The following is a 26,886-nucleotide window of genomic DNA, read 5'->3' on the forward strand; positions in this document are numbered from 1 at the left end:
GCGAAGGGTCTGGAGAACAGGTCTGGTGAGGAGCGGCTGAGGGAACTGGGGGTGTTTAGTCCAGAGAAGAGGAGGCTGAGGGGAGACCTTATGGCTCTCTACAGCTACCTGAGAGGAGGTTGTAGTGAGGTGGGGGTCGGTCTCTTCTCCCAAGTAACAAGTGACAGGACAAGAGGAAATGGCCTCAAGTTGTGCCAGGGGAGGTTTAGATTCAACATTAGGAAACATTTGGCAGCATTGGAACAGGCTGCCCAGGGAAGTGGTGGAGTCACCGTCCCTGGAGGTATTTAAAAGACCTGTGGATGTGGCACTTGGGAACATGGTTTAGTGGTGGAGTTGGCAGTGCTGGGTTATGGTTGGACTAGATGATCTTAAAGGTCTCTTCCAACCTTAATGATTCTATGATTCTATATATAATTCTTCTTTTTAGAGATGAAATTTGTTTTATTCTTCTAAAAGAAGAGTAACAAAGAAACACTACATTTAGAGAACTTTCTCTGATGAAATTTGTACAAAAATAAATAAAATATAATTAGAAGAATGTTGCTAATATCTGAAATGAAATTTAGATGAAAAGAAACTTTAGAGAGCTAGTACATTTCTTAATAAAATAAACTAAATATCTTGTAAAATTGTAATGGCAAAGGACTAAAGGAGAAGTGTTGAATTATAATTGAGCTTTTTCAGAAAAAAAAAAAATCATTTACAGAGTTGATACTTTTCTAAACAAAGTTTATCAAACAATTACTCAAAGGTGTTTCCATGGAAGCATTAGTATAGTATAGTATAATCACAGAATCATAGAATCATATAAAATGCAACCAAAGATAAAACTTAAACCCTCTGAAGCAAGCTCGGATTAAGTTTGCTTGTTTGTTTGTTTGTTTTAAAACGGTGTTTGTTCTCTGTTGCACATTAGCACCTGATGAGAGAGAGGTGCTCCTGGGTATGTGTTTTCCTACTAGGCGTATAAGACAGGTGGGTTTGCAAGATGCTTTTGGTAGTACAGCACCCCATGTGCTGCAGCTCATCTTTTAGGGCAGAGGAGGTTTATACCCCAGCCAGGGAGGTGGGTAGCCGTACCTGAGGACACTGGCAGGCTGGGGCAGAGCAGGTGGGAGGCGATGCTGGCTGCTGACGGTGGCTCAGGTCACCAGAACCTACGGCCGGAGCCCTTGCAGTCGCTCACGCACGTGGCAGCTGCTGCGTGGAAGCGTGTGTTGAAAATGTCCAAGCAAAAAAGCCCCGGGGAAGCCGTGCGTCGCTTCCACACTGTGTTCTCAGCCCACACCAACAGTCAGACTTTGTTTTCTCCCTCCTTCCCAGAGCTTCATGCCCCACTGTCCTCTCTCTCTCACAGATAAGTCATAGGCATTTGGCTCGAACGTGAGTTTATTTAAATTACATTAGCAGGGCCTTACCCTGCGTGGCCTCCAGCAGATGAATGCATTTACTCAGTAATTCGTATGAAATACGTGCCTATACTGTGTTAATTTTCTGTCTTCCTTTTCTTGTTCTGGATTTTGGGATGCTAGTTATGGGCACAGCGCTGCCACACAAAGACATGCTGGATAAAGGAGGCGCGTAAAGACTATACTCCTGAGAAAGCGACTTGCTCAGAGTGATGCTCTGAGTGAGAACACCGCATTGTCCCCAGGAGTCAAAGTTGGGGCTGAACAATAGCCCCCTCCCCGGTCACCTGAGCATTGCTCTGCAGCTGAGGAAAGTTAAAATTACAGAGTCCCAGGGTAAAAGGCAGCGTGAGGTAAAACCTGCTGAAAGTCAAATTATCCTCATAGCCAAACATCAAACAACTGGAACTGATCCCAGCGCACACATTTTCCTGGCTTTGCCTGGTTTTGTCAGCTGCTACAGAGAGGACTTTCATCCCGGCCTTCTTGATGAGATACTGAGCAACTGATGATTAAATGAGTAAAAGTAAGTCTTGTCAAAGAAGAGGTGTTTCTATATTCCTCAAGCTGCAGCATTTAGTCGCGAGTCACAAAAGTTTTCCTTTTATCACACCAGTGACTTCCATAAAGAATCAGAAAATTTTAGATGAAATGACATCCTATTGGAAAATGTTTTTTTTTTTTTCGAGAAAGGCAGAGTGAAAGAAAACGAAGGTAAGATTGTGCATGTGTGTGCGTGCACACGTGTGAGCATCATATTTAGCAGCTATAACTCTATTAAATGCAGCTGCAGTTGCCTTCCAGCTTCTGAAGTTTTTAGTGAAGGCAGGATTGTGGGACAGATAGAACCACAGCCTGCCACACACATAATACGATCCCATAAACATCTTTTCTGTGGGAAATCAGGATCCCCCAAAACATATGACTAAAATCTGAAACCAGAAAACTCACATTCTCGTACCTGACGTGCTGGCAGCTTGCAGCGTTTCAGCCGTTGCAGCAAGTTTCTTCCTTCTTTGGGTAACATCACAACTTTTTTTCGCCTTAACTGGTGGAAGTGCAGGATGGGGGCAATACAATTAAACAAAGGCAAGTGACAACAAAACAAGCCTGGTGACGCATTAGTCACCCAGGCAATATCTACCATAATAAATTAAGTAGTGCTGGGGAGCCCTGCAACCCTAACGTCCATAGTATTGGTAGGACCATGACATTGAAAGGGCAACCAGAATGCTTCTGACCAGAAACTCCAATGTTTCCCAAGCTGGGTTTGGAAAGTGGGGAGAGGCTGGGGATCATTCCCAACAGCCGGTTTGTATGCAGAGCCACCCTGTGCATTTCATCTGCCACCTTCTCTTTATCCTCTCCCTTTCCAACAGGAGTTAGAATATGTCTCCATTGAGGTTTTGTGCAGATCCTTAAAGTTCTTATTATTCCATGGACTGACTGTGAAAACTTTTAGGTGGCTTCTCTCTAATTGCTACAAGGTTTTGCATTAATTCACACATTGAGGTGTTCAGTGGCTTATGATAAAACTCCTGAATGGCTGATGATCTGCTGTTAACAGTGTTGCACCTAAACTCGGCGATTTCAGAGGAATCACTTGCAGTCCACGGGAGTAAATGGGAGCAGAATTTCGCCCACAGCTTCCAACAGTAATTGTCGCTGGGATAATGCTAAACATCACTCATCATCACCGAAATTGCCCTGTATCATTGATGTGACCAGACCTCTCTTCTTTCATGGCCACTTAACCACAATGTCAGGCATTTTTCTATTTTATGTGTCATTTTGTTCCTTTCGATTTTCTACATTTAAGATACACTTCAGGTTTCTTCTCCATCATCTCAACAGTGCCTCTTGTTTAAATCACTTCTCCAAGGATGGCTAAAGCTTTACCAAAGGGGCTTACCCTGGCCTACCTCTCGCCATCAAAGGTGGCATTGGCCTAGTTGCAGTAAGATGAGCTGTCCCTTTAAAAGGGAAAAAAATCCTTTCTTCTCCGCGGTTCCAGTCGTTACTGCCAAAAGGAGCTCCCAGTCCTCCCCTGACCTGCCACAGAGCCTTTCCACGCGGAATTCAACGAGCATTTTGTCTGCTTACGATTGTGTCACCTTTAGTTAGTCCTTCTGGGTTACGATAACAATTTTCACAGGATTTTAAACTAAGATTATCAAGCCTGTCTACTCAAAGTCTTTCACAAAGTGATTATTAAGACCTGGCAATAACCTCCAGTTTTATATAGGCTCTGAAGATAATCATCTTTGTCAAGAGAAATCAGGTAAGTTGACATGAACTATTCCAAATCTCAGTGGTTTCACATTTACTTGGAGGAAATAATTTCAGCTGTTACTAGTATTAATGCTCAGTGAAATGTAGCAAATGAAATGTATTTGTATTAAGTGTCTGTTTATTATATTTTAGTAAATTCTTGTACAAATAAATCTGAACTTCAAAAGTAATTTTAGAAGTTTAATGCGTGTAACTGTGACACGGGCATATTTTCGTATTAAACACGCAATATTTCTTTAGACCTGGTGTATCATGGTGTGCTTAAAAAGGGATGACCTTTAGGTGTTGGAACTGAATGAAGGTAAGGAAATTAATATTCAAGGACTTTCTTTTTTTATGTTACTTCGGTCACTTAACTTCTGTTCTGCTCTGTTCAGTATGAAGACACAGGAAAACTACTCAATATCTGATTGCACTCTGTGCAAGAAAAATGAAAACAATTCAAACTGCATGGTTACCTGCCACATTAAAATCAGTTCAAATGAAGCACAGCTAATGAACGCATTTGTTTAAGGTCGCTGTTAATCCAGAATAACAAAAAGGTATTTAATAAGAGGTGTTCCTAACTGTATTAAGGTAAACTGAACTGGATTAAAATCTCCAATCCAGCAGTTCAGGGAACTCTGGATCAACAGTTCTAAGTAAAATGAATTCTACTAACATAGTTCAGCTTAAAATAACACAAGAGGAGGATTATCATATCCAGTAGAGGTGAAGGAGAATCTGTAACTGTATGCTTGACCTGCAGCTTGTGTCAGATAAATGTTTGGAAAGAAAATATTCGCTGTCGGATTATGGGATGGTTGTGTGGCAACCTATGTTTGGAAATGGAAATTGCTAGTGGTTTTGAGCTGGAGTACAACGAGGGTTTCATATTTGCATTCTAGACATGCATTTTAGTCATCACAGTAGGGTTACTTATGCTGGGAAACAAAAGAGATACAGTTACAAAGTAATAAAAAATTGTCCCCGATAGATAAAAATTAGATATCGGATAACCAGAGTAATGCAAACATGATGGGTATCATAAGAGTTAGGATTACTAATATCCACATTGATGAGAGACAGGATATTTCAGGCAGCAGTTCCAGGAATATTTGTCACAGATGTCTTTGAAATTTAATTGGAAAAATGTTCCTAATCTTAATGCTGGGAAAAGATTTTGGAAAGCAGCTAAGCCCTAATTCTTCGAATTGAAATCAGTCTGTACCAATTGAGGAGTAAGGGCAGTGCTTTCTAGAGTGGTGTTCTTAGTATTGAGATTTCTCTGCAATTTCTTTTTAAGCACCTTGTACTGGCCAGAGGACACCACGGTGCTAAATCTGGCATTCAGCCCTCCCATGAATGGAGGATTTTCCATTTATTTTATACCAATATTATTGAATATTTCTTTGCTACAAAGAGAACAGTATTTGGCTTATTATGATCCGTCCTTCCAGGTTATGTTTGTGTGTGGTCTCAATCGTTAGATATTTTGCATGATTGAGTCTGTAATGTGTAATCGCACCTCAGTTAAATGCGGGTGTTACGGCCGTGCTAATGCCTGCGCTGAATTCCTGCTGCAAATCAGTGTCGTGTGCGGAGAAAACTGTGTGTGTGAGCCTGGAGGAGCAGCTCAGCAGGGCGGACAGCAGGGAGCTGCGAATTCAGGTGAGCGAGAACGCATCTCTCAATGTGCATGGGATGCTTCCAATAACGACTTTTAATCTCACTCTCTTTCAATTTTGTTTCTGCTTTTACAGCTGCTTTTTAAAATTCTCTCTGTCTCCCCTAAGGTGCTGTGGTAGGACAGTTCCTTCATGTGACAGCTTACTTGCCTCTTCTCTGCCTCTTGGGAACATGCTGTCTCTCTGGTCCCTGTCCTAGGCTGCTGAACCAAGTCCTGTCAGATGATTTTCCCCATCCTGCCACCATGAACAGCTCTGGGCCAATTTAAAGAAGTCAGTAATGAAGTCAGATCCCTGACAGGAAACTGTCTACAGTCTATCAACCCTTCTACTTGGGAACCCTTGTAGAACAGCTGTGCTTGCACCTCAGTCTGTGAAATACCCTCACCAAGGATTCCTGTGTTAGCCCAAGCGTGTTCACTGGTGACCCAGGAGAGCCCGTGTTCCTCAAAGCGTGTGCTGGAAATCAGGTCTCCCCACTCTGGCATGAGGACTGACCACCAATGTGTAGGGGCAGAGGATGTCCTCTCCTCCCGCCTCCTAGGTCTTAGTCTCTCGCTTGCCCCACAGTCAAAATCCTCATGAAGGGCGGAGGTTTGGGCTCTTTTGCCCATCTGGGCAGCAGAGACCCTCGAGTCAAGACCAGCCTTACGCTGCAGGGACAGTATGGTGGCAGCGCTGCTTTTGGCCATGCCTTAGGGTAGTTTCCCTTGGGATGGCGTACACCGAGACAGCACTGGCGTGCAGCCTGATCACACTCTGTGTGCGGGGAACTGGTCATGAGGAACTTGCTCAGGGGGAGATTGGTGGCCCATAAACACTGAACTGTCATCATGAAGCATGATTCTTTATAACATAGATCTTCCAGAGCTAAGGAGACAGTCACTTCTCATAGTACAAGGATAAAAGTTCATGAAGTTCCATTAAATACGCAAATCACCCCACTGCTGACCTCTGTCAAACACACAACCCAACAATTCCCTCTTAAAAGGAAACTTAATTGACTAGGTGCACCAGCCACTATAGCCATCCTGCTCAAAAACATAGATAGCCACAAACGTCCCCTTGACTTGATCACCCAATTCTCCATCCCACAACCCCAGCTGACCCCAGAGCCTGCTCTCCCCAACAGCTACCTCCCCACACTTTTGCAAAGCACCAGCTCTTCAAATTCAGCACCACTGAGGAGTATCTTTCAGTAACTCCTCTCCATTTCATACAGTCAAACCAAAGAGGGGAAAAACAAAAATAACATTCAGCAGAATCTGTAAGTGTGAATTAGTCTTACGCCTACCTCAGTGCAGACTGTTTCACCACTGCTTCCATCACATCAGTGTGTTAGCAGGCTTGAGCTACTGTACCACGGTCTCCCCTAACTACAGAGTCCACAGGTCCATAGAAAAAGCTGTTACAAGTCCCAGTAAGCTTCAAAATACCAGACAGTGGAAGCAAGGGTAGCTTTGGTGGGGTTTCAGGCCCTGTGATTCTCATGCCAGCAATACTTTCACGGTCTGTAGTCTGTTTTTTTTGGCCAGATCCCAAATATTTTTGCAAGAAGAGCCAAGCTTAGGATTCTTGATGCTAGGCTGGTCCACAGGACATTGGACTCTGCCCATACATAATTAGTCCAGCTCAGAAAGATGAAGGAGTATGAAGTCTGGGAAGTGAGATTTGGCCATGGTTTTCTCTCTGCCTCAGCCTCACTCTTCTGCACATGCTGTGCAGGAATCATGGATGAGTATAGGTTTGGGGCTGAGTAAAAAGGATTAGGCAGGTGGACTGAATAGATAGGGTGAACTACCTAAAAAACTTTTCAGAGCTTTGTTTGAATTAGCAGAGCTGGCACCCAAATGGTTTTGACTCATCAGATGAGCAAACACAGGCATTTCAAGCAGAAATGCTTGGTATCATTTCATCATCCCAAGCAAGAATCTCTTTAGAACTGCTAAGTACCCATCAGCTATTTTCAGTATGTGTTAAGACTCTAGTGAATTAAATATGAGAAAGATTTTAAACATGATTATAATAGTTTGTTAATCAAACAGTATTATCTTCAAGATAATGGTTTGCTGCATACTTGCAAGATTAGCTGCTCTAAGAGGATATGAAAAAAGAATTTTGGAGGGTTTTTTGCGAACTTTTATACACTCCTTCATTTTCTGACAACTACGGATCTATTTGGCGTGTCCCAATATGACAAAACCAGGGGGGGAATATGCAAAGAAGCAAGGACTTTCCTTCTTTTTTTCTAACCACCTCTAATTAAATCTTTGAAACCTGGAAAGGTCGTTGGCTGAAAGGCAGAGAACCATTCATGCCTCCCAAGCAACTAGGCAAGGCAGCACAGGACACAGCTTGGTGACAATAATTAACTATAGAAATACATGACTAAGGATGACTGGGCAGTCAACATTTCTGCAGGAAAGGAGCTCAGCTGATATCTGGTCTGAAATCAAACACAAGTCAATTTTATCTCATCTCAACAGAAAGGGTGCAGGCATCGGTTACGTAGGACTCAAAAATCAAGACTTAAAAACTAAGCTCATGACACCCACACATACACAGAAAATACCGATTGTGTGATTTCTGATTCTTTGCCATTTATGCCTCCAATCTTTTCTCTACATCCTAGAAAGCTAATATTTTTCTCATGGTCACATCATTCTGGTACAAGGGTGGGACAAAATCGTACAATGCCCCAAACTTTAACACCACCAAAATAGTATTTCTTTCTCCTAGAGCAGCCAAACCTGTTGGAAGCCAGAGTCCATAATGCAGTGGTTCTGCTGGCATGTGGCAGCAAAGATGAGCCTGGGATTTCTGTGTCTCTTTCTGGTTTTCAGCACAGGTAAGGACGATGGTCTGGTGCTCCCCAGGGAATAACCCAGGTGTTTCTTTCCCAGTTGCTCCCATAGCCCCATTCCCACATCCGTGGCAGGCTTGGCTCTTTCACCTTGCGTAGGCAAGGCTGATGGGCTGGAGCTCCAGGACTGGTGCCATGCAACAGGGCAGACCAGATGATGGCAAAGGTCACCATGCCATGAATCTGGAGCAGAAAGATTTATGTGGAAAGAGAACGAAGGGTTAGAAGAGCTCCTACCAACCAGATTGTCAGTCCAAATTTAGCTCCTAGTAAGCGAGAGTTGTTAATACAGGTGACTAGCACTGTATGAGGAGTCATGATTTTCAGGCATTGTACCATGGACTGTCTGTAGGGTGTTTTTCCTTTGTATGTATATAAACAGAGAAGGAGAAGGAGAAATGTACCCAGGGATTGTCTTCTGTACAAGGCATAGATTTTTGTACAAATAAGAACCAGCACACAGGTTTCGTTAATTTAGGTACGAACAGCCAGACACATCTCCTCTTTCTTCTGCTGCTTCTGGTCCTACAGACTTCATCTGATCGAAGAGAAAGCTGAACCCAGGTTTCCTACTCCCTGGTGAGAGCTCTGCCCGTTAGGTTTTAATGCAGAGCGGTGCATCACCACCACTGAGGTGAGCCTGCCTCACCACCAGCTCCCAGGAGAGGAGCTCTCTGTGGGGAGCTTGGGTGGACCGAGAAGCTGAAGCTTCAGAGGGACATGGGCATTTAGCATTTGCCAGAACTGGCTCATTTGGGGACCCTTCTGGATTACTCTTTGGAGGCACTCAGCTCTCCACTGATGGGCTAAGGAACCTAAGCACCAAACTCCCGCACTTCAACTTGCCCTGCGGTGTCTAAATCACTGCTCTGAACCTTGTCCTTGTCGGTCACTGAGAGATTCCCAGGAAGTGAGTCCAATCTCCTGAGCCCAGCTCCAGTTCGTTCCTCCTGCGACACAGCTTGTGAGAGCAGTGCTCAACTGAATGTCTGCTCTGAATAACAAACGTGCCCATAGTCTGCGAAGACTGGCTTAGATTTGGCCTCGTTACACTATGGACCTTGCAGCCAATGTTGTGTGCAAGCCTGGTGTAGATCTCTGTGACAGTTTGCTACTATTTTTTTTTTCTTTTGATTCTTGAGTTAAGGGGCAAGCTCAGATACTTGATCTGTTTTCTTTCTTTAGCTGGCAGCTAGAGGGCCTGGCAAGCCCTTTAGGATATCCTTATTCTTAGTCGCTTGGTGAGCTGCTGCTGTGGATACTCAGTGGCCTGCTTTGCAGTGCTGGTGTCCATCAGTTTCTGAGGTATAATGAATGAGAGCAGCAAAGTAACCCAGGCGGAGAGTTCAACAGAGAGTTGCTTGGTATTTCAACAGGGAAAACTGCTTCTCAGTCTCTTTCTTCACTTCACAGCTTCATGCATAAGGAGAGAAAATAGGAAAGAGAAGCAAGTGGCAGTGCTGGCTACCGCAGGTAACAAGCAACATACGTGGAGGCTGAGTGTGTGGGTGTTAATGGGAGTGGGAGGTATTGTGCAGGGCATGGAGGTGTCAGTGGATGCCCCTTCTCCTGCAGAGCCTGTGAGCCCCGACCCACCACTGCAAGGGCTCCTCAGCCAACTCAGGGCTTACCCAGGTCCCTGGCCAGTTTAACCTCTGTCCTTCCAGAAATCTAAAATGCTTTCTCTTTTTCCTTCCTCTCCTTCCTAGCTCTTAATTCCCTTTTGCTTTCCCTTTCCTCTCTTCTACACTACAAACAGACAGGACAAGGTCTGCTTCCAGCCCTGGGTGCAGCTTGGTTTTGGATTGGTTAAAAATAATGTCGCTGGAAAATTGTATTTATCTCCAAATTCGATTTTGTTCTCATCTCGGTTTTCTGTGCTTCTTTTTCTGTCCTGCTCTGCTTTTTCTGTCTCTGTCAGGCACACACAGACCTTCCTCCTCGCTCACACAGGGATAACAGACTGCTCTGCTTCTACATGACTTTGTGGGAGGAAAGCAAAAGAACATCCTCAGAAATTTTTACTTGGGAAAAACAAATAATCAACGTCAACACAAAGAAAACATGTTAAAATAAACGGTGTCATTCAGTTATAGTCAATTTGTTCTCTGTCGTAGCAGTATAGCCATCAAGGGAGATGGAAACAATTAAAATTGTATTTTCATCCCAGTTCTGTGCAGGGGAACATTTCCTAGGCACTTTCTCCTCCTTTTGTGATCTGCAGAGAGAGATCTGCTGCTCTTTTGGCAGTAAATACCCACTGCTCAGCAGGAGGGGGCACCAATACGCCAGGGCGGGCTCGGCTCCCTGGCAGGCAAGGGCACGCTCAAGGGAACAGGGGACCTAGAGCCCGACCTGAATTTTGCCCTACCATTGCATTCCCCACTCAATCTTCCTCTTTTCCAGACTCCCTTCTGCACTCCTGGCATCTTTATTTTCTCACCACAGGTTTTTCAGTGCACCCCAACACATAATTTGCTCATTTTGATTTTCCCATGCTGGAAGATTTTTGCAGTATATAAGCAGGGGATTAACGGCCTCATGCAGCCAGCTGCTCAGAGCTCCCTTCTTTTCCAGAGCTGCCTGCGAAGTCCGTGGATCTGGCTGCTATTAACCTGACAGAGCTGGTGAACGATATGCTGAACACAACGCTCAGAGGTAATGGGACAAGGCCGGGCAGGTCATGCAGGCTGTCAGCTCGGCGGTCAGTGAGATAAAGGGCTAACGGCGGTAGCAGGAGAAGCCAAAAATGCGTGCTGCCTGCCTCCAGAACTGATTCTAAGAGCCTGTTACCTTTGCGTGTTTATAACGCAGATAGCTGCCTGCCCCAAAGAATTTAGAAATTAGTCTGTGTGTATATAGAGACACAAGATAATTGCTTATGGGATGCCTTGAGAAAGAAAGCACTTCATGATCCAGTGTAGGTTTGAATAAAAAAAGAAAAAAAAAATTAAAAAAAAAAAGAAGTAATGCAAATGAAACTTCCCTCAGTGGAAAAGAGGAAGAATTGAGTCTCAGGCAGCTGTATAGTATCAGCACCCCAGGAGTCTTTTAGAAATTAAATGAGCAGAGTCAAAACACGCTGTTTCTCATAATTTGTTCCAACTGCTAATAGCATGGGCATGTGTTTCGGCAGGTACCAGAAAACTCTTCTCTTTGCTGAGTGTCACGTCTTACAGCTCATTTGCCTTCCACAAAGTGTCAGTCACCGTTTACAACAGTGAGTGCCTCGGTGCTTTGCTCCACACGGGAGCGTTTTCCCTCACACAGCCTGTGCATCGAGATACTGAATTTCCTCTGTCTCTCCCAACAGTTTCTAACGTGAAAAATGTTGACCCTGGCCAGTTCCCTATGCATTACTGCTACTGTTTGAACAACGTGACAAATGACTTGGCAGGTGGGTACGCAAGAGAGGTTGGCAATTGCATGTGCTTAAGCTGAATTATTTCTTTTGGAGCTGAGAGCTGTAGTCTGAATCCTACAGACTTCATCCCTACCAGCAGCATCGCCGTACTGAGGTCAACAACCACAGCTCGTGACGAGTGGCTGCTCTGAACCTTGGGGGAGACTCAGGGAACTCAGTCTCAGGTGGCTGCACCCAGCCAGCCAGTCTGGGATGGGGCCATCAGTCAAGTGGCAGGCGTGGTTTACCTGGCAGAAAGACCTTCCTCTCCTCCTCAGAACACAAAGAGCAGCACAGGAGAACATCCCAGAAGTGTATGATACATTACTTTAGCCACTTTTGCTGTCCTGACGTAACCCACAGGAGATGGTCAAGGGCTTCTCTGCACCAAGAGACTCCAACAACTTCAATGAGCCCAACAGGAGTGAAAAGCAAGGATTAACATCTTCGTAGAGCTGTTTAATGGAATGTGAAATGCTAATGGGCAAATCCTTCACCTCCAATCCTCATTCACATCCCTGATCTCACAGTATTTAACATTCCAGGATCAAGCTGAGCACTTGGATTCTATGGTTGATTAATGTAAGATAGCAAGATTAAGCTCAGCAGCTAGGAACCAGCACCCATACCCTCTAAGCTGCGTGTGACGACCACACGCATGAACCACAATGGCTTCCATGGCTTTTTCTGGACCCACACATCTCACAAGCCTTATTGCATAATGACTCGTCTTGGAGGATAATGGAGAAACTTCAATCTTTCTGCCCCAAATCCAGAATATCTTGGTGATTAGAGCACCCTCCCAAGTAGGAAAAACTCAGGCCCCAACACCGGGCTCATGTCTGTCACTCCCTAAGTGAAAACGTTGACCTGTTACTGCTAGAACCTGGTATGAAAAAGTCATACCCCACACCACCACTAGCCATTTTTTGAGCTGACAGTGACTGAAGCAGACCTCAGAGGAGACAATGAGATGCCTCCTGGAAGGTTCTACATGGCAGATAGACAGTTACTTCAGGCAGTGCCTACAGGCTTTGGATTTCTTTCTACATTTAAGCAGACTAAGAAGAGCATCAGTTTAAATTGTTCTCTTGAACAGATAAGTTCCATTTAGGTTTACTTTTAGGCACATTGGCGTTATTTTGGATAGCGTCTTTGAAATGTACTTCTGCAGAGTATTCCAGTGGCTTCCTAAGTCCGCTGCCGTACACCAGAAACATTTTGAACTTTAGAACATTTTAAACATTGTCATGTACAAGCATATATCCAAAATATGATCACATATTAAAGTGATGCTTTGAGTTAGCATAGATGATAGAATATGTGTTTTCAATCACAAAATTTCTCTGTTTTGTTGTCTAGATTTTACAGCTTTACTTGTTGATATTATTGGAAACTCCACCAGTTATCTCACAGAAATTTTCAAATCCACTTCTATTCTCTCAGGTTTGCATTTCCTTTTAACGTTTATCAGTGTCTTCTTTGTCTGATTTACTCTTGGCGTGGAAACAAGCATAGAAAGGTGTGTAAAAGCCTAGTGCTCTTACTCAGCAGCATTTTTCTTGCAAAGTATGGACTACAGCTGTAGACAAAGTCTCCTTAGAGGAACAAGATACATGTGTATTTGGTATATATATAATATAGAGACATACATGTTTCTATGAGCAGCTATGTTTTGTTTGAAAGTTTGGTGAATTACTATTAAATACTGGTATTTTGGGGAATTATTATTCCCAAAGAGTAATTATGGGCTATATTATCTGCAGATTTTTTTTTCCATGTTAATATACTTGTAGTTTAGAATTTGAATTAGATAGAAACGTTTCCTCCAGAAATATTAGCATTTGGATTTGATGCTGGTTGGTGTTTTTTTGTCAAAAATTAGGTCAGAAAGAAAATATTTGGCCAGCTGCAGGAGCCACATACCATTCTGTGTTTTGTGTTTTCAACTGTTTAAGATAATGTCACATAATGAAAACTGGTAACAGTGATCTGGTTTATATTTTTTTTTGCCTTTCAGTACGTCAGAGCAATGATTCAGATTGTATCTATATCTGCGTGATGACAGGGCAGACAGGTAAAAGTTAAAACCAGTCCACTCCAAAATATTGCCCTATTTATTCTCAGTGATAACTTACACTAGAAACAAGCCTTTCTTCATATTTGTAAGCATTTCTATTTTCAGGGAGAAATCTGTCTGACTTTTGGGAAATGCTGGAGAAATCTCCTGTTATTAATTACACATTTTCCAGTAACACGTCTTCTGACCTGGGTAAGTACATCCTGGGGAATAAAAGGGAGCAGCAACAACAATGAAAACAAAGTCCAGGTAGTGCTTGCAATGAATATGCCATCTTCATAATGCAGAAATATTTCTAAATATTATTTTATATTTTATTATGAATTATATCTATATATGATTATATATTTTATCATTCAATATGGAATATTATTTTATATTCTTAGAAGTATAATACTGTATTTATATCATAAATATAAGTAAAAAATACAAACTTTTATATTATTAGCTCCAAGGTCTTCTACCGGAGGATCGAGCAAAGCCTCCTGGGATGAGAGCTTTTACAGAATTCAGCACTGGACTAGGGAGGCTCCCTGATGCTCTTAATCTCAATGGGTACCTTCCTGAGCTCTCAGCACAAATTACCTCCTACCGTTACCCGAGTTACCTTCAGAAAGGAGTTGGATGTGTTCAGCCAGTGAGCTGCGTGACTCCTCCACCCAAAACTGCTTTGCCTGGTTGAGCTGCGCTTCCCATGGTCACCTCTCGTTGCTGCCCATGACTACTTCTCACTTTCACTGCTTGGTTAAAACAGGCAGAAATCGGTGAAATTGGTGGCAAGTTTACCCGTGCTGAATGCTGTAGCTGTAGGATGCTTCTCTCCTGTTAAAAAGAAAAAAAAAATTAATAAAATCAAAGATGCTTTGCCAAAAATGACTTTGATTAAAAAGACAACAGCTGTTTCTATTGTACCAGACCCTGATTTCTTTCCTTTTGTCACACAATACGTGAAGGGTGGTGAATGTCCTAACCTTATCTTCTCGTACCTCAAAGACCTAGATTCGATTTTTTCAAGTTTTGTGAAATTACAGGAAGACCCAAACAAAACAGTGGATCCATCAGCAGAACATGTGTGGACATTTAAAAGTGAGCAAATATTGTCAGACCTAAATTTACATTCTCCTTGATGAATGTCGTGTTTGCTGCATAGCCCTGGGATGCTGAATTACAAATACAGAGTAAGATAAAAATTTGCCTGAAACAGCAGAAGATTAGGTCAGTAATGCATTGAACAGCTGGATGACAGAAAAACTATTGTAAAAAAAAAAAAAGAAGTTTTCTAAAGAGGCAGAGAAGTAATGAAAATACGGTTGCTGGTTTTAAACCAAAAAAAAAAAGAAAGAAAAGATTAACTATTTCCCCTCCTGTTTTATTGTCATTTTTTTTCTGTATTGTTCTCTATCTTTGACTTTAGATGACATTCGGCTGTAAGTACTGGAACATTTCATAAACTTCAGTGCATTTAGCTTTGCCACAGGGCTACAAGATAGAAAAGTGCTAGTCTGCCTCATTTTGAAAGCCAAAAAGCAAGGCTTCACACTTGCTGGCATGTGGTAGGAGCCAAGAGAAATTCAGACCCTGACTTTGTACCTCCTTGTCACTGCAGCTACGTCTCTACAACAAAATTTCTACATTTTCCCTAGTCAGTCTGCTGTCTTTTTAGCAGCTCTTTTGATTTGCTTAACCGCATACCAACCTTTATTATCTCTTCTAGCCCCAAGTGTCACAAAATGTCAGCAGTTCTCAAATTCCAGTGTCTGCCCTCCAGTACCTGCCCGTTCCCCTTCACTTGGACAAAAGTTTTCATCTCTTTCCTCTGTAGTGAGGCAGTTTAGGAAATAAAATATAATTTATGTGAAGAAAAAAACAGTGCCACCACTTTACACGAATGTTTCTGTTTCTTTTTTTTTCTTTATGAAAACTTGCACATTAAAATGTTCTCAGTTAAGATTTTAAACATTATTGACACTCCCCATGTTGCCGTATTTAAAATGAAATGGGGATGTGGCCACTCACCTGCCAGGGGAAGCAGACGGGGTTTTCAGTGTGTTAGATATTATTGTTCCCCAGTGTGTTATGCTCGTTGCTGCCGTGGGGCACCAGCATCCACAGCGTGTTGCTGGTGCCCTCTCTCCTCCTTGTCCAGCTACCAGGATCCCTCTTGCCCAGAAAGGGGAGGAAATCCCCACCACGAGGTTCCCACCATGGCCAAAGACGGTTGGAGTGAAAGGATCGGGGTTTCCATCGCTGCATGTGGATGCTTCCAGACCGCGAGGCACGGCCAGACCCCCTCTGACTGCTGGGGGGAGCTCGGCCCCATCGTCAGCCCTTCAGCCCAGCCCCGGTGAGTACGGCTAGCGGTGGGGTTTGGCCAAAAGCTGAAACCACACCTCTGAGATGGAGGTTGGGAGGCCCTTCAGGGACAGCCCCTCTGGGTCACTAGTGAGTTGATTTCTTCATTATAGAAGTGCTAAAATCAGTTATGGGATCCATCGTGTAGTTTCTTATCCTTTGGGAAAAGACTAAGTCTTGCTCCTCATGGACGCTTCCGCCACCCAGGTCTTCCTTCACATTTTGCTTCAAATTTGGTGGAAAAGCAATAGAGATCTGCTTCTCTTATTCTCCACTAAACATACCTTCTTTAAATCCTACCTTCTTCTAGCCCACGGCCTTTTCAAGACCTAGCAAAGGACAGCTTTTGGCCTTCCCCTTTCATCTTGGCATTTTTATGTGCTACTGGAAGTACTGGGTGAGAGACTCTGGCTGCTGAGCTGTCTCACACATCGCAATTCTTCTCAGTAGACAGATAAATAACAAATACCCTGAATGACGTGAAGCATATGCCTTTCTGTTCCCATAGCTGACATGTATGCATTGTGGATGCAGACAGTGTCTCCTCAAGAAACCATCAAACTGATGCAAACAGAGGAAGGTGAGACTGATCGGGAATAATAACAAAGTGTGTCGGTTGGCACAGTTATGAAATAGAAAATAACATATATATAAATAGCTGGCCTGTGAATTCAGGGGTTTTTTTTCCTTTCCTGTTATTCTTTCGACTGACCTTCCTTTTTTTGTTTTTTTAAAGATGTCAAGGCAAGTTATATTCTTCTCCCTCCTTCAGATTTGCCTTCCTCAGTACTGTCTACGCCGCCCTACAGGCCCGGTGTGACACTGAAACTTTACTCAGCTACCAGTAAGTAGCTGCACCTCATGCAGCAAAAAATAGTAACACGTTTGAAAATGTATCAGTATGCAAATTTTGCCACACACAAACAACATACGTGTTTAACTTGCGCGATATATTGTGTAAGCAAAATACACACCATTTCTAAGGGAATGCTTCCGTATTTGTTTGTGAATCGTACACAGTCACACATTCAAAACAGAAATTATACTGTGGTGATAGAATTAACATATGTGTCAATTTTAACATGGATTGGTTATTGGAGAATCTTAAAATTCATTCATTCCAAAATCATGCTTTAAATCTCCCTATTGGTACAAATAAAATTATTAATTCAATCCATGCCACATGAAATCTCCAGAATTGCCCTGAATTTACCATACAGCAAATTTCTTCTTCAGCTGGAGAAGGATCATTATCAGCTATATTTCCAGGAAAGTTCAGTTCTTCCTTTCAAGCACCAAAAGAGTTAGAAATTAAGAGTTAATATAAGATGATGTGCCATTCCATTTAAAAGTGTCGTATACTCATGTTGTCAACAAAATCATATTTACAGATAGGTATTTCGGGATTACATGATTTGAAAAACTGGACCTGATTCAGTGCCAGGAGGGGAATCTGAACTCTGGGAGAGCCCAGCACCTAGTTCGGATGCTGAGCGTGTGTGTGTGTGTCTGAGTTCAGGCTACCTACACCCTAATTTGCAAAGTAGGAGCAGAGCTCAGGAGTACGACAGGAATAAATCTCAACCACCCATCCCAGTCTTGGGGACTGAAGATGACTAGTTTCAGCCCTAGGTACCAGCATCACCTGGCAATTACACCCAAAACTAGGTAAAACACCCCCCATCCTGTAGACATCTTTAGTACCCTTGGGGTCCTTCCACTCTCAGTCTGGTGTTCTTGCTCCCAGCAGTCACACTGGAAACCAAGCCACTTGGCCAGCTGAGCAGTGGGTGAGGCACAGCTGAGGTTGCATGGATGTCACAGTTCCTGCTTATACGCTCCCCATTAGCCTGATAGTTAAGGAAGTCAATTTGAGGGATGGGTTGATGTATATGTTCCAGCACTGAGACTAATATGGAAAGCACATCAGTGTTACTACGATTTCATACTAGAGGGAAAATCCTGTCCTGGGATCCAGATAAAAATCTACGTGCCTGTATTCCAGACGGGCACTGTGATTGTCCACTGTTTGGTGCAGCATGATGTTTTTAGGAAGAGAAAGTTGGTAGCTACCCCTGAGGTCAGTGTGAAAACTCCTGCAGTGCATGATGCTGGGGCAATGCCTGTGCTCAGCTCAAGACTAGAAAGGGAAAAAATGGTCCTCACTTTTCCAGAATAAGCAGGTGGCTCAGTTCCAAGGTTTCTTGGCATTATGGCTATGTCCAGCCAGTTCGGCTGCTTAGAGCTGTGGTGGAGCTATGAGCTCATGGGATGCTCTGGGAAGAGGCTGTTCTTGGTCCCCCTGTTGAAGTTGCCTCTGCTGCTATCCCAAATGAGTGGGAACATGAGTTTTGACGGGTGGTAAGGACTTGCAGAGGGAGTTTTGGAAATTCGTCCCTCAACTTTTTGTGTTTCCGTGTGCTGACTCTCTAAGAGAAGCACAGATGCTGGGTATTGCAAAGAGAATGTGTTGGGCTGAATTGCAGGGTTCTTCAGTATCATTTGGACTTGATACTCTAGATAAAACCAGAGGAGTCTAAAGAACTAAAATGCCAGTCAAACAATATGTTTTCAAAGGTCTGTTTGGATATCTAGAAAATACAATTGAAAAAAAATTGATAATATGAGCAAATAACAGCCTGCAAATTCTGAAGGATGGTAGGCGAGGAAAGCAAAGAGAAATGTTGATTATATGGTTTGTGATGGATTAGTGGGAAACATGGAAAAATAAACTGCACCATCCTGGTATTGTCAAAGGAAATTGTGGGTCTTTGCTATGGATTCCTAATAAATCTGACTGAGAAAACTGCTGCTGATAGTTAGCCTGTCAAAAAAAGGAGAGGCAAAGTGAAAAACTGAGCATCACCAGCAGATTTTTGCACAAAGGGAAACTCCGCAGCTTTGCAGTCCTTCTCTGCTAGTGGAGCTGACCCAGAGCATCAGGGATGCAGCTAGCTCCCCGGCTCCATACAGGCAACCCTCAGGTCTTCATTTTGGCTTAAAATCCAAGTTCTGGCCTGGATTCCCTGCTAATCTCACCATTTCTAATGATATTTTGGATAGTGGCTTCTCTTGGCTCATTGCTGAATTCCAACACGACTTTACTTGTGTGTAAAGCGTTTTTTTGGGGGCTGTGTGTAAATATATTTGAGTCAGAGAGAAATGTTCTTCCACAAATCTTCAATTTTTCTGTTACTGGGAATAATCACATAGTAGATGTCATTTGCTTTTTCCCTTGATTTGCTGTTGTCGCCTATTGCAGCAATCCAAGACCACGATCCTGTGCTGTTACTTTTTATAGCTTTTGCTGTTTGTGACCAGGTTTTTCACGGTTCCTGGTCCTGTTCTGATTGGCTGAGTTTATCAACATAAGTTGGGTTGCTTGTCTTCTTTCTTCTTTTCTTTTTTTTTTTTTTTTTTCACATTTTGTTTTGGTTATACTATTAGAAAAGAAAGCATTTGAGAGCATACGACTCGTTGGGGCATCCATTTTCAGAAGTAAATAAAGTTATCGGAGTTAAAAATGCTGACCATGAAAACAAAGTTTGACAGCAGAATCAACCAATTATACAAACACGAGGCCTGCAGAAAGGCAGTGTCAGGGGAGAGGGTGAGGAAGCTATTGCCTGGGAGGCCTGAGAGCACGGCAGTAAAAAAACCTACCCGCTGAGACATCTTTCCAAGGAGAAGACACACTGGTGCTTAGCCAGGGAGCAGTTCTTGATGTAAGAGGCTTTTTGAACCGTAGAGACAGGAAGCAAAATATCCTTTTTTGATCTTTCTTTCTTTTTATTTCTGCTTAAAGACATCAAAATACCAGAGTCCTTATTTTACCCCCATGACATACACTGGTTGCATGAAGAAAATCAGCCAATGTCATATCACATGAATATTGTTTGATTTCTTGACGCTCTTGAAGGTGCGAAGAGAAGAATTTAAGATGAACTAGGTCTTCTTATCTTGCTTGGGAGCAGAGGAATATGCTACGGTAATTTTCATCCATCAAAAATTCTGTATAAAACCAAAGTTCTCTGCATGTCTTGTTTGCTTTGGGTGAGTTCAACTTGAGGATTAAATAACAGTCAACCAACTGGGAGTTGCTGGAGTGTGTGACTGGACTTGTGGTGTGCACAGTCCAGAGTTTGTTCATGTGCCTGTTGCTGTCTGGTGGGCAACACTATAGATCTTAGAGAACCTCGGACTGGGAACCAGCCCATTTTGAAAAGGCTGGGAAACTGGGATTTCAATGAGACGAGGGAATGGAGAGTCACTAAATGCCTCTCTATCAGAAACCACGATGACAGAGGCTGACTACCTGCATGTATCAATCATGTGTTTGGGGAAATAAATCGAACAGTGGGATCACAAAGTAATGAAGGGCATCCACAATGCTCTGAAGACTGAGCCATAACTCTAAGAAGCCATTTCTTAAATCACAAAAGTGGATGCCAACTGATAAAATATGCAAGTGTGCATATTAGAGCATGCAGGGAGGGATATTGTAAGTCTGAATTATTCACAGTAGCCATAACACTGCTTTTCACTGGCAGCAAAGTTTAATCTCGGTGTCAGAGAGATGTGATATAGAGTAAATAATGGAAAAGTCTGTTTACTGCAGCAAAAATTGGTCACTTACCTGCCTGTGACAGTAACGTGGGGATTTCAAACAGACAAGAGCAAAGCTCGGCACAGGGAGCTCTGGTTCCTGTATTTTCTGGCCTCTTTTGATTGACTTGATTTCTTAGGAAAGAAATTTCTAAGAAAATGAAGTTCTGAAATAGATTCCTGCTTTTAATTCTTGTATGAATTTCAATCCATATGTGTAGGAACTGAATACAAAAATGCATTTCACAGTAAAAATTTATTAGAGGAGATATAAAACGTTAGTATGCCACACTGAAAATTTTAATTTCAACAATATTACGTGCATATACAATCCAATCCAAATAAAATTAAATACTACATTCATTGAAAAAGAGTTTCAACATTAAGTAAATTTAGTATTATGTAAATGGAGCATTAATTTAAAATTAAATTATTGTCAAAAATGAAACCCAAAGCAATTTGTTTAGCTTTCAGCTTCTTTATTTGACTTCACTCTCCCACATATGTGAAACCCAATTGAAATTGCAGTCATTCAATTTGCATTTAGATAAAGCTGAATTTCTGCTGGCAAAACACGGAGCTTGAGTAAAGCGTTTAACACCTTTTAGGCAGGACAGGAGTACTGACTTTGGTGGAGAATGAGATTCATTGGAGTGGCCTTTAACAAGTTTTAATTATTCAGAGCAACTCTAACATCCCTTTTCATGGACCACATATAAAACCTCAGTGTTGCATGCTCTGATGTTCAGTTGTTATCGTGAAGGATGCTCGTTAAAGCAAGCAACCGTTCATTTTTGCCATTGAGTGGAAAAAAAAAAAAAGCAAGGTGCGTCAAATTCTATTAAGTGGACAAAGTCTCATGACATTTGTGCAAAGCTGCTAAGATGAAGAGAAATTGGACTCCCTCTTGCACATCCCTGACTAATTACACCTGATATCTGTGTAGCGCCTTTGACGCACAAATAGTTTTCAGAGGGGCCGGTGAGTTTGGGAGCTGCAAGTGTCTGCCCTTCACTCCTCCATAACTCCTGCTACCTTAGGCGAGTGCTGGCAGAAGAGAAACAGTTTCATAGCGATCTCTTTCAGGTTGGCAGTGCCTTTATTTCCCCCTTGCTCATGAATGCCATTTTGTATTAAACTTCTCATCAGCACTAGGCAACTCGAGCTTATTTCAACAGAATTTCATTAGCCCAAATTTAACCTCCGTAACCTCTCATATCGCATAACGTAAGATGGCCCAAAGCTATAAAGCATGTGAGATATGTGAACCTGGAAATGCAATTACACTGTCTAAGGGGATTATACTCTGCAGGTAAGGCACTTTATCTACACGTGGCCAAATCTGCTGCTAGTTACACAAATGGAAAAGCCTGTGGACAATCACAAGGCGGCTGCCTTCACTCTGCGCATTCGGGCTCTTCCACCCCAGGGGCTACATGTGAGGGGGACACCCACATCTTGCCAAACGTGCCCTCTCACAGCCTAGTCCCTGGTTCTCTTTTTCAGAGCCCCACCCGGCGTCGTGTTTGCAGGGATATTTCTTACTTTTTGGGAGTGCTGGTGTAGGGGAGACATTCCTTTGGAAGGATTGCTGCACGGAGGGACAACACGATGTGCTCCCCGGGGTCAGGTGTGATGCCTTGCAGGGCAGGCAGCTTCGCTACAGTGACCCAAAGTGTCCTCTTGAGAGCACGGTTATTCAATATGCAAAGGGGAGGTAGTTACACACCCATTCTAGCCGTGCCCGGCCAGCCTTTTAGCATATTGTAAATATCGTGTGACGTGCGGAAAAGACTTTACAACCCGAAAGGTTACACAGTAGGTGTGTTTATTGCGCGCAGATGCGCGGGGGATCGCTCCGCCGCAAATGCGCATCCCCACCGTGGCCGCTTGTCCAGGATTTATCCAGTTAAAACATCATCTATTTCAAAACGCCTGTACATATTCATGACCTGTCCCCCCGAAAAGGCAGTTCCTTCTGGTCACTTCATTTCCATAATCTCCGCCTCGGCGCGCTTGCGCAGTTCCTCCTGGTGGTCCTGGGCAGGGGTCTTCAGGGATGAAGGCTGTAGGTCTTCCTCGCTGTATACTCCTCACCTCTCCCCTGGAATCTCTAATTTGGCTGAGCTTGCAGTCCCAGACCGGTTTCAGCCTGGTCTGTCCTTGTGTGCACATCTGGCTGTCTCCTTTTTGTTCTTGGTTAGAGATGGAGGTTAGCGAGCCCTCCTTAGCCCTTATCTCCTCCCGCCTTTGACGCCTTTGACGCCTTTGAGCCATGAATTAGGTCCTTGTTTCTGTCTTTTCTCTTTCCCTTATCAGCTTCTTTCTCAAGCAATTTGCAGGGGTTAGTGACTAATTGCTTACTTGCCTGCATGTTAGTTGTGGGAAGCAAGTTTTAGTAGTTTTAGCTTTTTCTATGTAGCTCCCTATTAATATTTTCAACATATATTCGGTTATAAAATATATTTTCTATATGCCCCCCTATCACGTGTTGTATTTTTTTTTCTAGTAACTCCTTTGATTCTGACCCATTGTAACACAACTGTTAACTTAGGTGCAAGGTGGCGTGTGACAGGTAATGGTTTGGATAAGACATGATTATGGCCAATGTTAGGTTTTTCTCTTAATGTGATGAAGGAAAGCCCTGACAAACTGAAAACAGCATCAGCTTGGCCTTACCTTTTCTCAATTTCCCCCATTTTCACCTTGTCTTTTCTCTTTTCTGTAACAGAAAAGGAGTCTGAAGAGAGAGTGTATTTGACACTGAAAAAACACACAGCAATTCAGGATTTTGTTATAAGCTGCCATCACTTGTTCTGTAGTATTGCTTTTTCTGCAGCCTGGCACAGCTGCCTTTGCTGGCTGGATGAAACGTTGGTGTGCAAATGTTTATGTCTTGCTACTGACTGCAGAAGATTCGATGAATAGAGTAAACTAGATACACTCCTTTTAGTTGGCTCTAGAGAGAGGAAGAAGGAGTCGCTCCCAAGGTGCACCATTTCTCTGCATTTTTCTTAAGTTAAAATAATATAACTGTGGTCACTTGAAGGAAAAAAAAACGCTGATTAACCATCTGGCTCCTGGCAAACGAATATTAAAATAGAGAAATTATACCTACCTTCCTCTCAGTGCAGGCAAAAATTGACCTTTTCTCCTTCAGTTACTTGTTAGTTTTCACGAAACCTGTAGGAAACTCTTCATCCAGAAGAGCTTTACCCGTCCTTAAAAATTGGTCTGAAATTATCTGATTATTCAAGTCACTAGAAGCAAGAAGGAGAAAACCGACAGATGGAGAGACGGACAGAGAGAAAGCCATACCCTCTGCATAAATCATGTTTATGTTGTTAATGAGGCTAAAAAAAGTGATAGAGAGAGCAGTGAGAGTCTGTTTATTATCTTGGTCATATTTAGTCTAGGACTCAGATTTAGGGCGTGGGTGTAAGGAAGCATGTGGAACTGGAAGTGAATTTTTCATTAAAGTAGCGTATGCATACAGAAAATATCGAATATAATAAGTGCACAGTGCTGTTCTTTGTCTTGCTGGTCTGCACTGTTGAAAACTGATGCTTCAGCAGCAACTGAACCTCCACTTAAACAGGTAACAATAAATAAAACAGGTTTTTAGAGTTGTTACTTTAAATTTGTGATAAATAAAAGCAATGTTGTTTTAAGTAGCTAACCAGTAATGATAAAGAATAATAAATTGAACAGAATATTTGTTGTTTCCCTCAAGGAACTGCCAGGCTGTGTGTTGTTTTCTTTTCAATTATCTGCTTCACTCAGGTTTGATTTTGAGATACCTGCATGTGCTTATTAATCTGCATGTTTCTCATAGCCCAGATGAGGCATTGCAAGAAATGTAATGGGACAAGTATTCGAACCAGTTCAGAGCTGTCTTTTTTTCCTAGGGTGTCCACAGGCAATCCTCAAAGAGTCCCGTGTGACCTCGCCTCCTGTCACTCTTATAGTGCAGAAGATCAAGCCCTGTGTGATGGAGCTGTGTAGGTTTTTTCAGCTGTGTCTCTGTGTTGGTCAGAGAAGATATTCCAGAAAAGAAGCCATGAGGTAAAACCTGCCACTAGTTTCTCTCTCTTTCTGCTTAAAATACTCCATCAGGCTTTTTTCAAATGATGATTTTCAATCACCAAAGCTTATTTTTGAGAGTCAGTGGCTACTGGCTGAGACTCAAGTGGGTCCCTAGTGCACTGATCAATACCTGATCTGGTTCCAGTGTTCAAACTAAGTGAGTAAAGCTCAGCTGAGTTTTTCCAAGTATCTAATGACATCGTTGAGGTCAGAATCTTGCTTTTTATTTCCATATTCAATATTAGCAGTATGATATGCATACAGCTGTGCTTATGAAAGATAACAAGCTACTATCCTAACTTTAACTACATTTTTAGGTACTGTGTTGAGTACTATTCTTGGTTCTTGAAAAATGCAAGTTATGTTTGTGAAAGAGTCAAAAGAGTTGCTTACTCCCACAGTAAGTATATTTTCTCTTTTTATCTTTAGATACCTGATTATGAAGGTATAATAAAACGTTTTAGACATCCAGAGAGTATTTGCTGTCTTACATCAGATAGCTATTTATCTGATAAGATTTTTTAAGGGATTAAAACCAAGATTACTTAATATTTGTGTGTGGTTTTGATATTTTCCTTGTGAAACCTCTTCTGACAACAGTTTTCTTGTGTTCTTCCAGCATTAAAACAAAAATGCCTTAAAAACATCTGTACGTCAGTCTAGAGCACTGAGGAGTTTTACTGCAAATTGGAAGACTGGTGGCAGTTTTAGTTGTCGTTTTCATTTCTCAGGATGCGACCTGTTATTTGCAAGCATTTGTAACAAGACAAGCTATTAACCAGATGTTAACCTAGCAACGTGTCTTGCTCCAAGGCACTGTAAAAATATTGTGAAAAGACAGATTTATTTTATATAGGTGATGTATCTGCAATAAAAGTGTTGAAAGGCTTTTAAAAATGGTGTTTAATAAAGGATATTTTTATGGTTGGCTAGTGAATGCAAATAGTTTATTCTAGTTTTAATCACAATTAACATAAAGGAATCAAGATGAACAAATAGAACATAATATAAAAGCAACCTGAAATACTGAAGACAAGAAGGCTTTTCCTGGTGTTGAACGCATGCGGATTATCCATTATTCCAAATCAAGAATCTCCCGTTACTTCAGCAACTCATCTAGTGCAGAGCTCGACCAAGGAAATGTTCACAGCTCTCGTGCTCTCATTCTGTGATACGCTTGTGAGAGCTCACCAAGGTTCATCTCCTTCCTTGTATGCACCTCTGGTGAACTAGAAGCCCGTTCTAAATAAGGAAGGAATAACCAAACAAATTGCACAATCCTCTATTTCACTACTCTGCAGCAATACGATGCTCCTATCAACCCAAAGTACATCATCAAGCCATTAATATTTCAAAAAAAGATCATTTGCACTACAGCTGGTGCACATTCATATTTCATTGAAGAAACACGTGTTCAAAGTACTATAAAGCCAAAAAAGAGAGGGCACGGTAAGGAACGCTGCCCCTAGGGAGAGGTGGGATCCAGCCAACCCATCTCCCTGTTGTGCCCAATAGCATGGCAAAAATAGCATTTTTGTCACATCAAAGAGCAGGATAGATCGGAGTAGAATCCCTTTCAGGTGATATTGAAAGATAGGCCAGTGTAAGAGATAGGAATGTTGATAACAGTGACTGTGCAAATCGGGAATACTAACATGGCCAAGGTGCTGAGATGCTGTGAAGAGACCTTGCTCTGCAGCACCTCTCCTCACCCAAGGCAGGATCGGTTCTGCTGTGAAGAGCTGGGCGAATTACGCTTTCGTACAACTGTTGCTTTTAGATCACAAAAAAAACATCTGAAAGCCTGAAGACAGGGTTTAAAAAAAAAAAATCTATATTGTTTCTTACATTTTTATCATTAAGTTTTCTGAGAAATCAGGAAGAAGGACATGAAAACAAGAACATAAGGGGAGAAAACAATGATTAAATCAGTTTGACTTTCTGGGGGTTTTTAGGTTTGAATAAAAAGACAACACGAAAAGATTGTTTTATTATTGTTTTAATTAATTTACTCATCTCTGAGTTGTAACGCTGACCTCCATGCTAAAGGACACTTTCGTGTTGATAAGAAATTGTTCTATGTTTTTCCTACAGGAATGCAAGTCCTTGGGCAGAGGGTTAACTCG

At 42.3% G+C, this 26,886-nt stretch overlaps 1 protein-coding gene across 1 annotated transcript; it reads left to right on the forward strand.

The window, feature by feature from the left end:
* The first annotated feature begins 5,243 nt into the window (after positions 1–5,243).
* On the forward strand, positions 5,244–25,423 carry HHLA1 (HHLA1 neighbor of OC90). Its single transcript, XM_086466044.1, has 16 exons — positions 5,244–5,354; positions 8,111–8,219; positions 9,648–9,707; positions 10,812–10,892; positions 11,371–11,454; positions 11,548–11,631; positions 13,000–13,083; positions 13,658–13,714; positions 13,823–13,909; positions 14,711–14,803; positions 15,864–16,061; positions 16,578–16,649; positions 16,842–16,917; positions 24,566–24,739; positions 25,078–25,160; positions 25,380–25,423. The coding sequence occupies exons 1-16, from the start codon at positions 5,244–5,246 to the stop codon at positions 25,421–25,423; spliced, it is 1,497 nt and encodes a 498-aa protein (XP_086322170.1).
* The last annotated feature ends 1,463 nt before the right edge of the window (positions 25,424–26,886 follow it).

This window comes from Leptosomus discolor, chromosome 5 (assembly GCF_034619465.1).
Source record: "Leptosomus discolor isolate bLepDis1 chromosome 5, bLepDis1.hap2, whole genome shotgun sequence".
Lineage (NCBI taxonomy): Eukaryota > Metazoa > Chordata > Aves > Leptosomiformes > Leptosomidae > Leptosomus > Leptosomus discolor.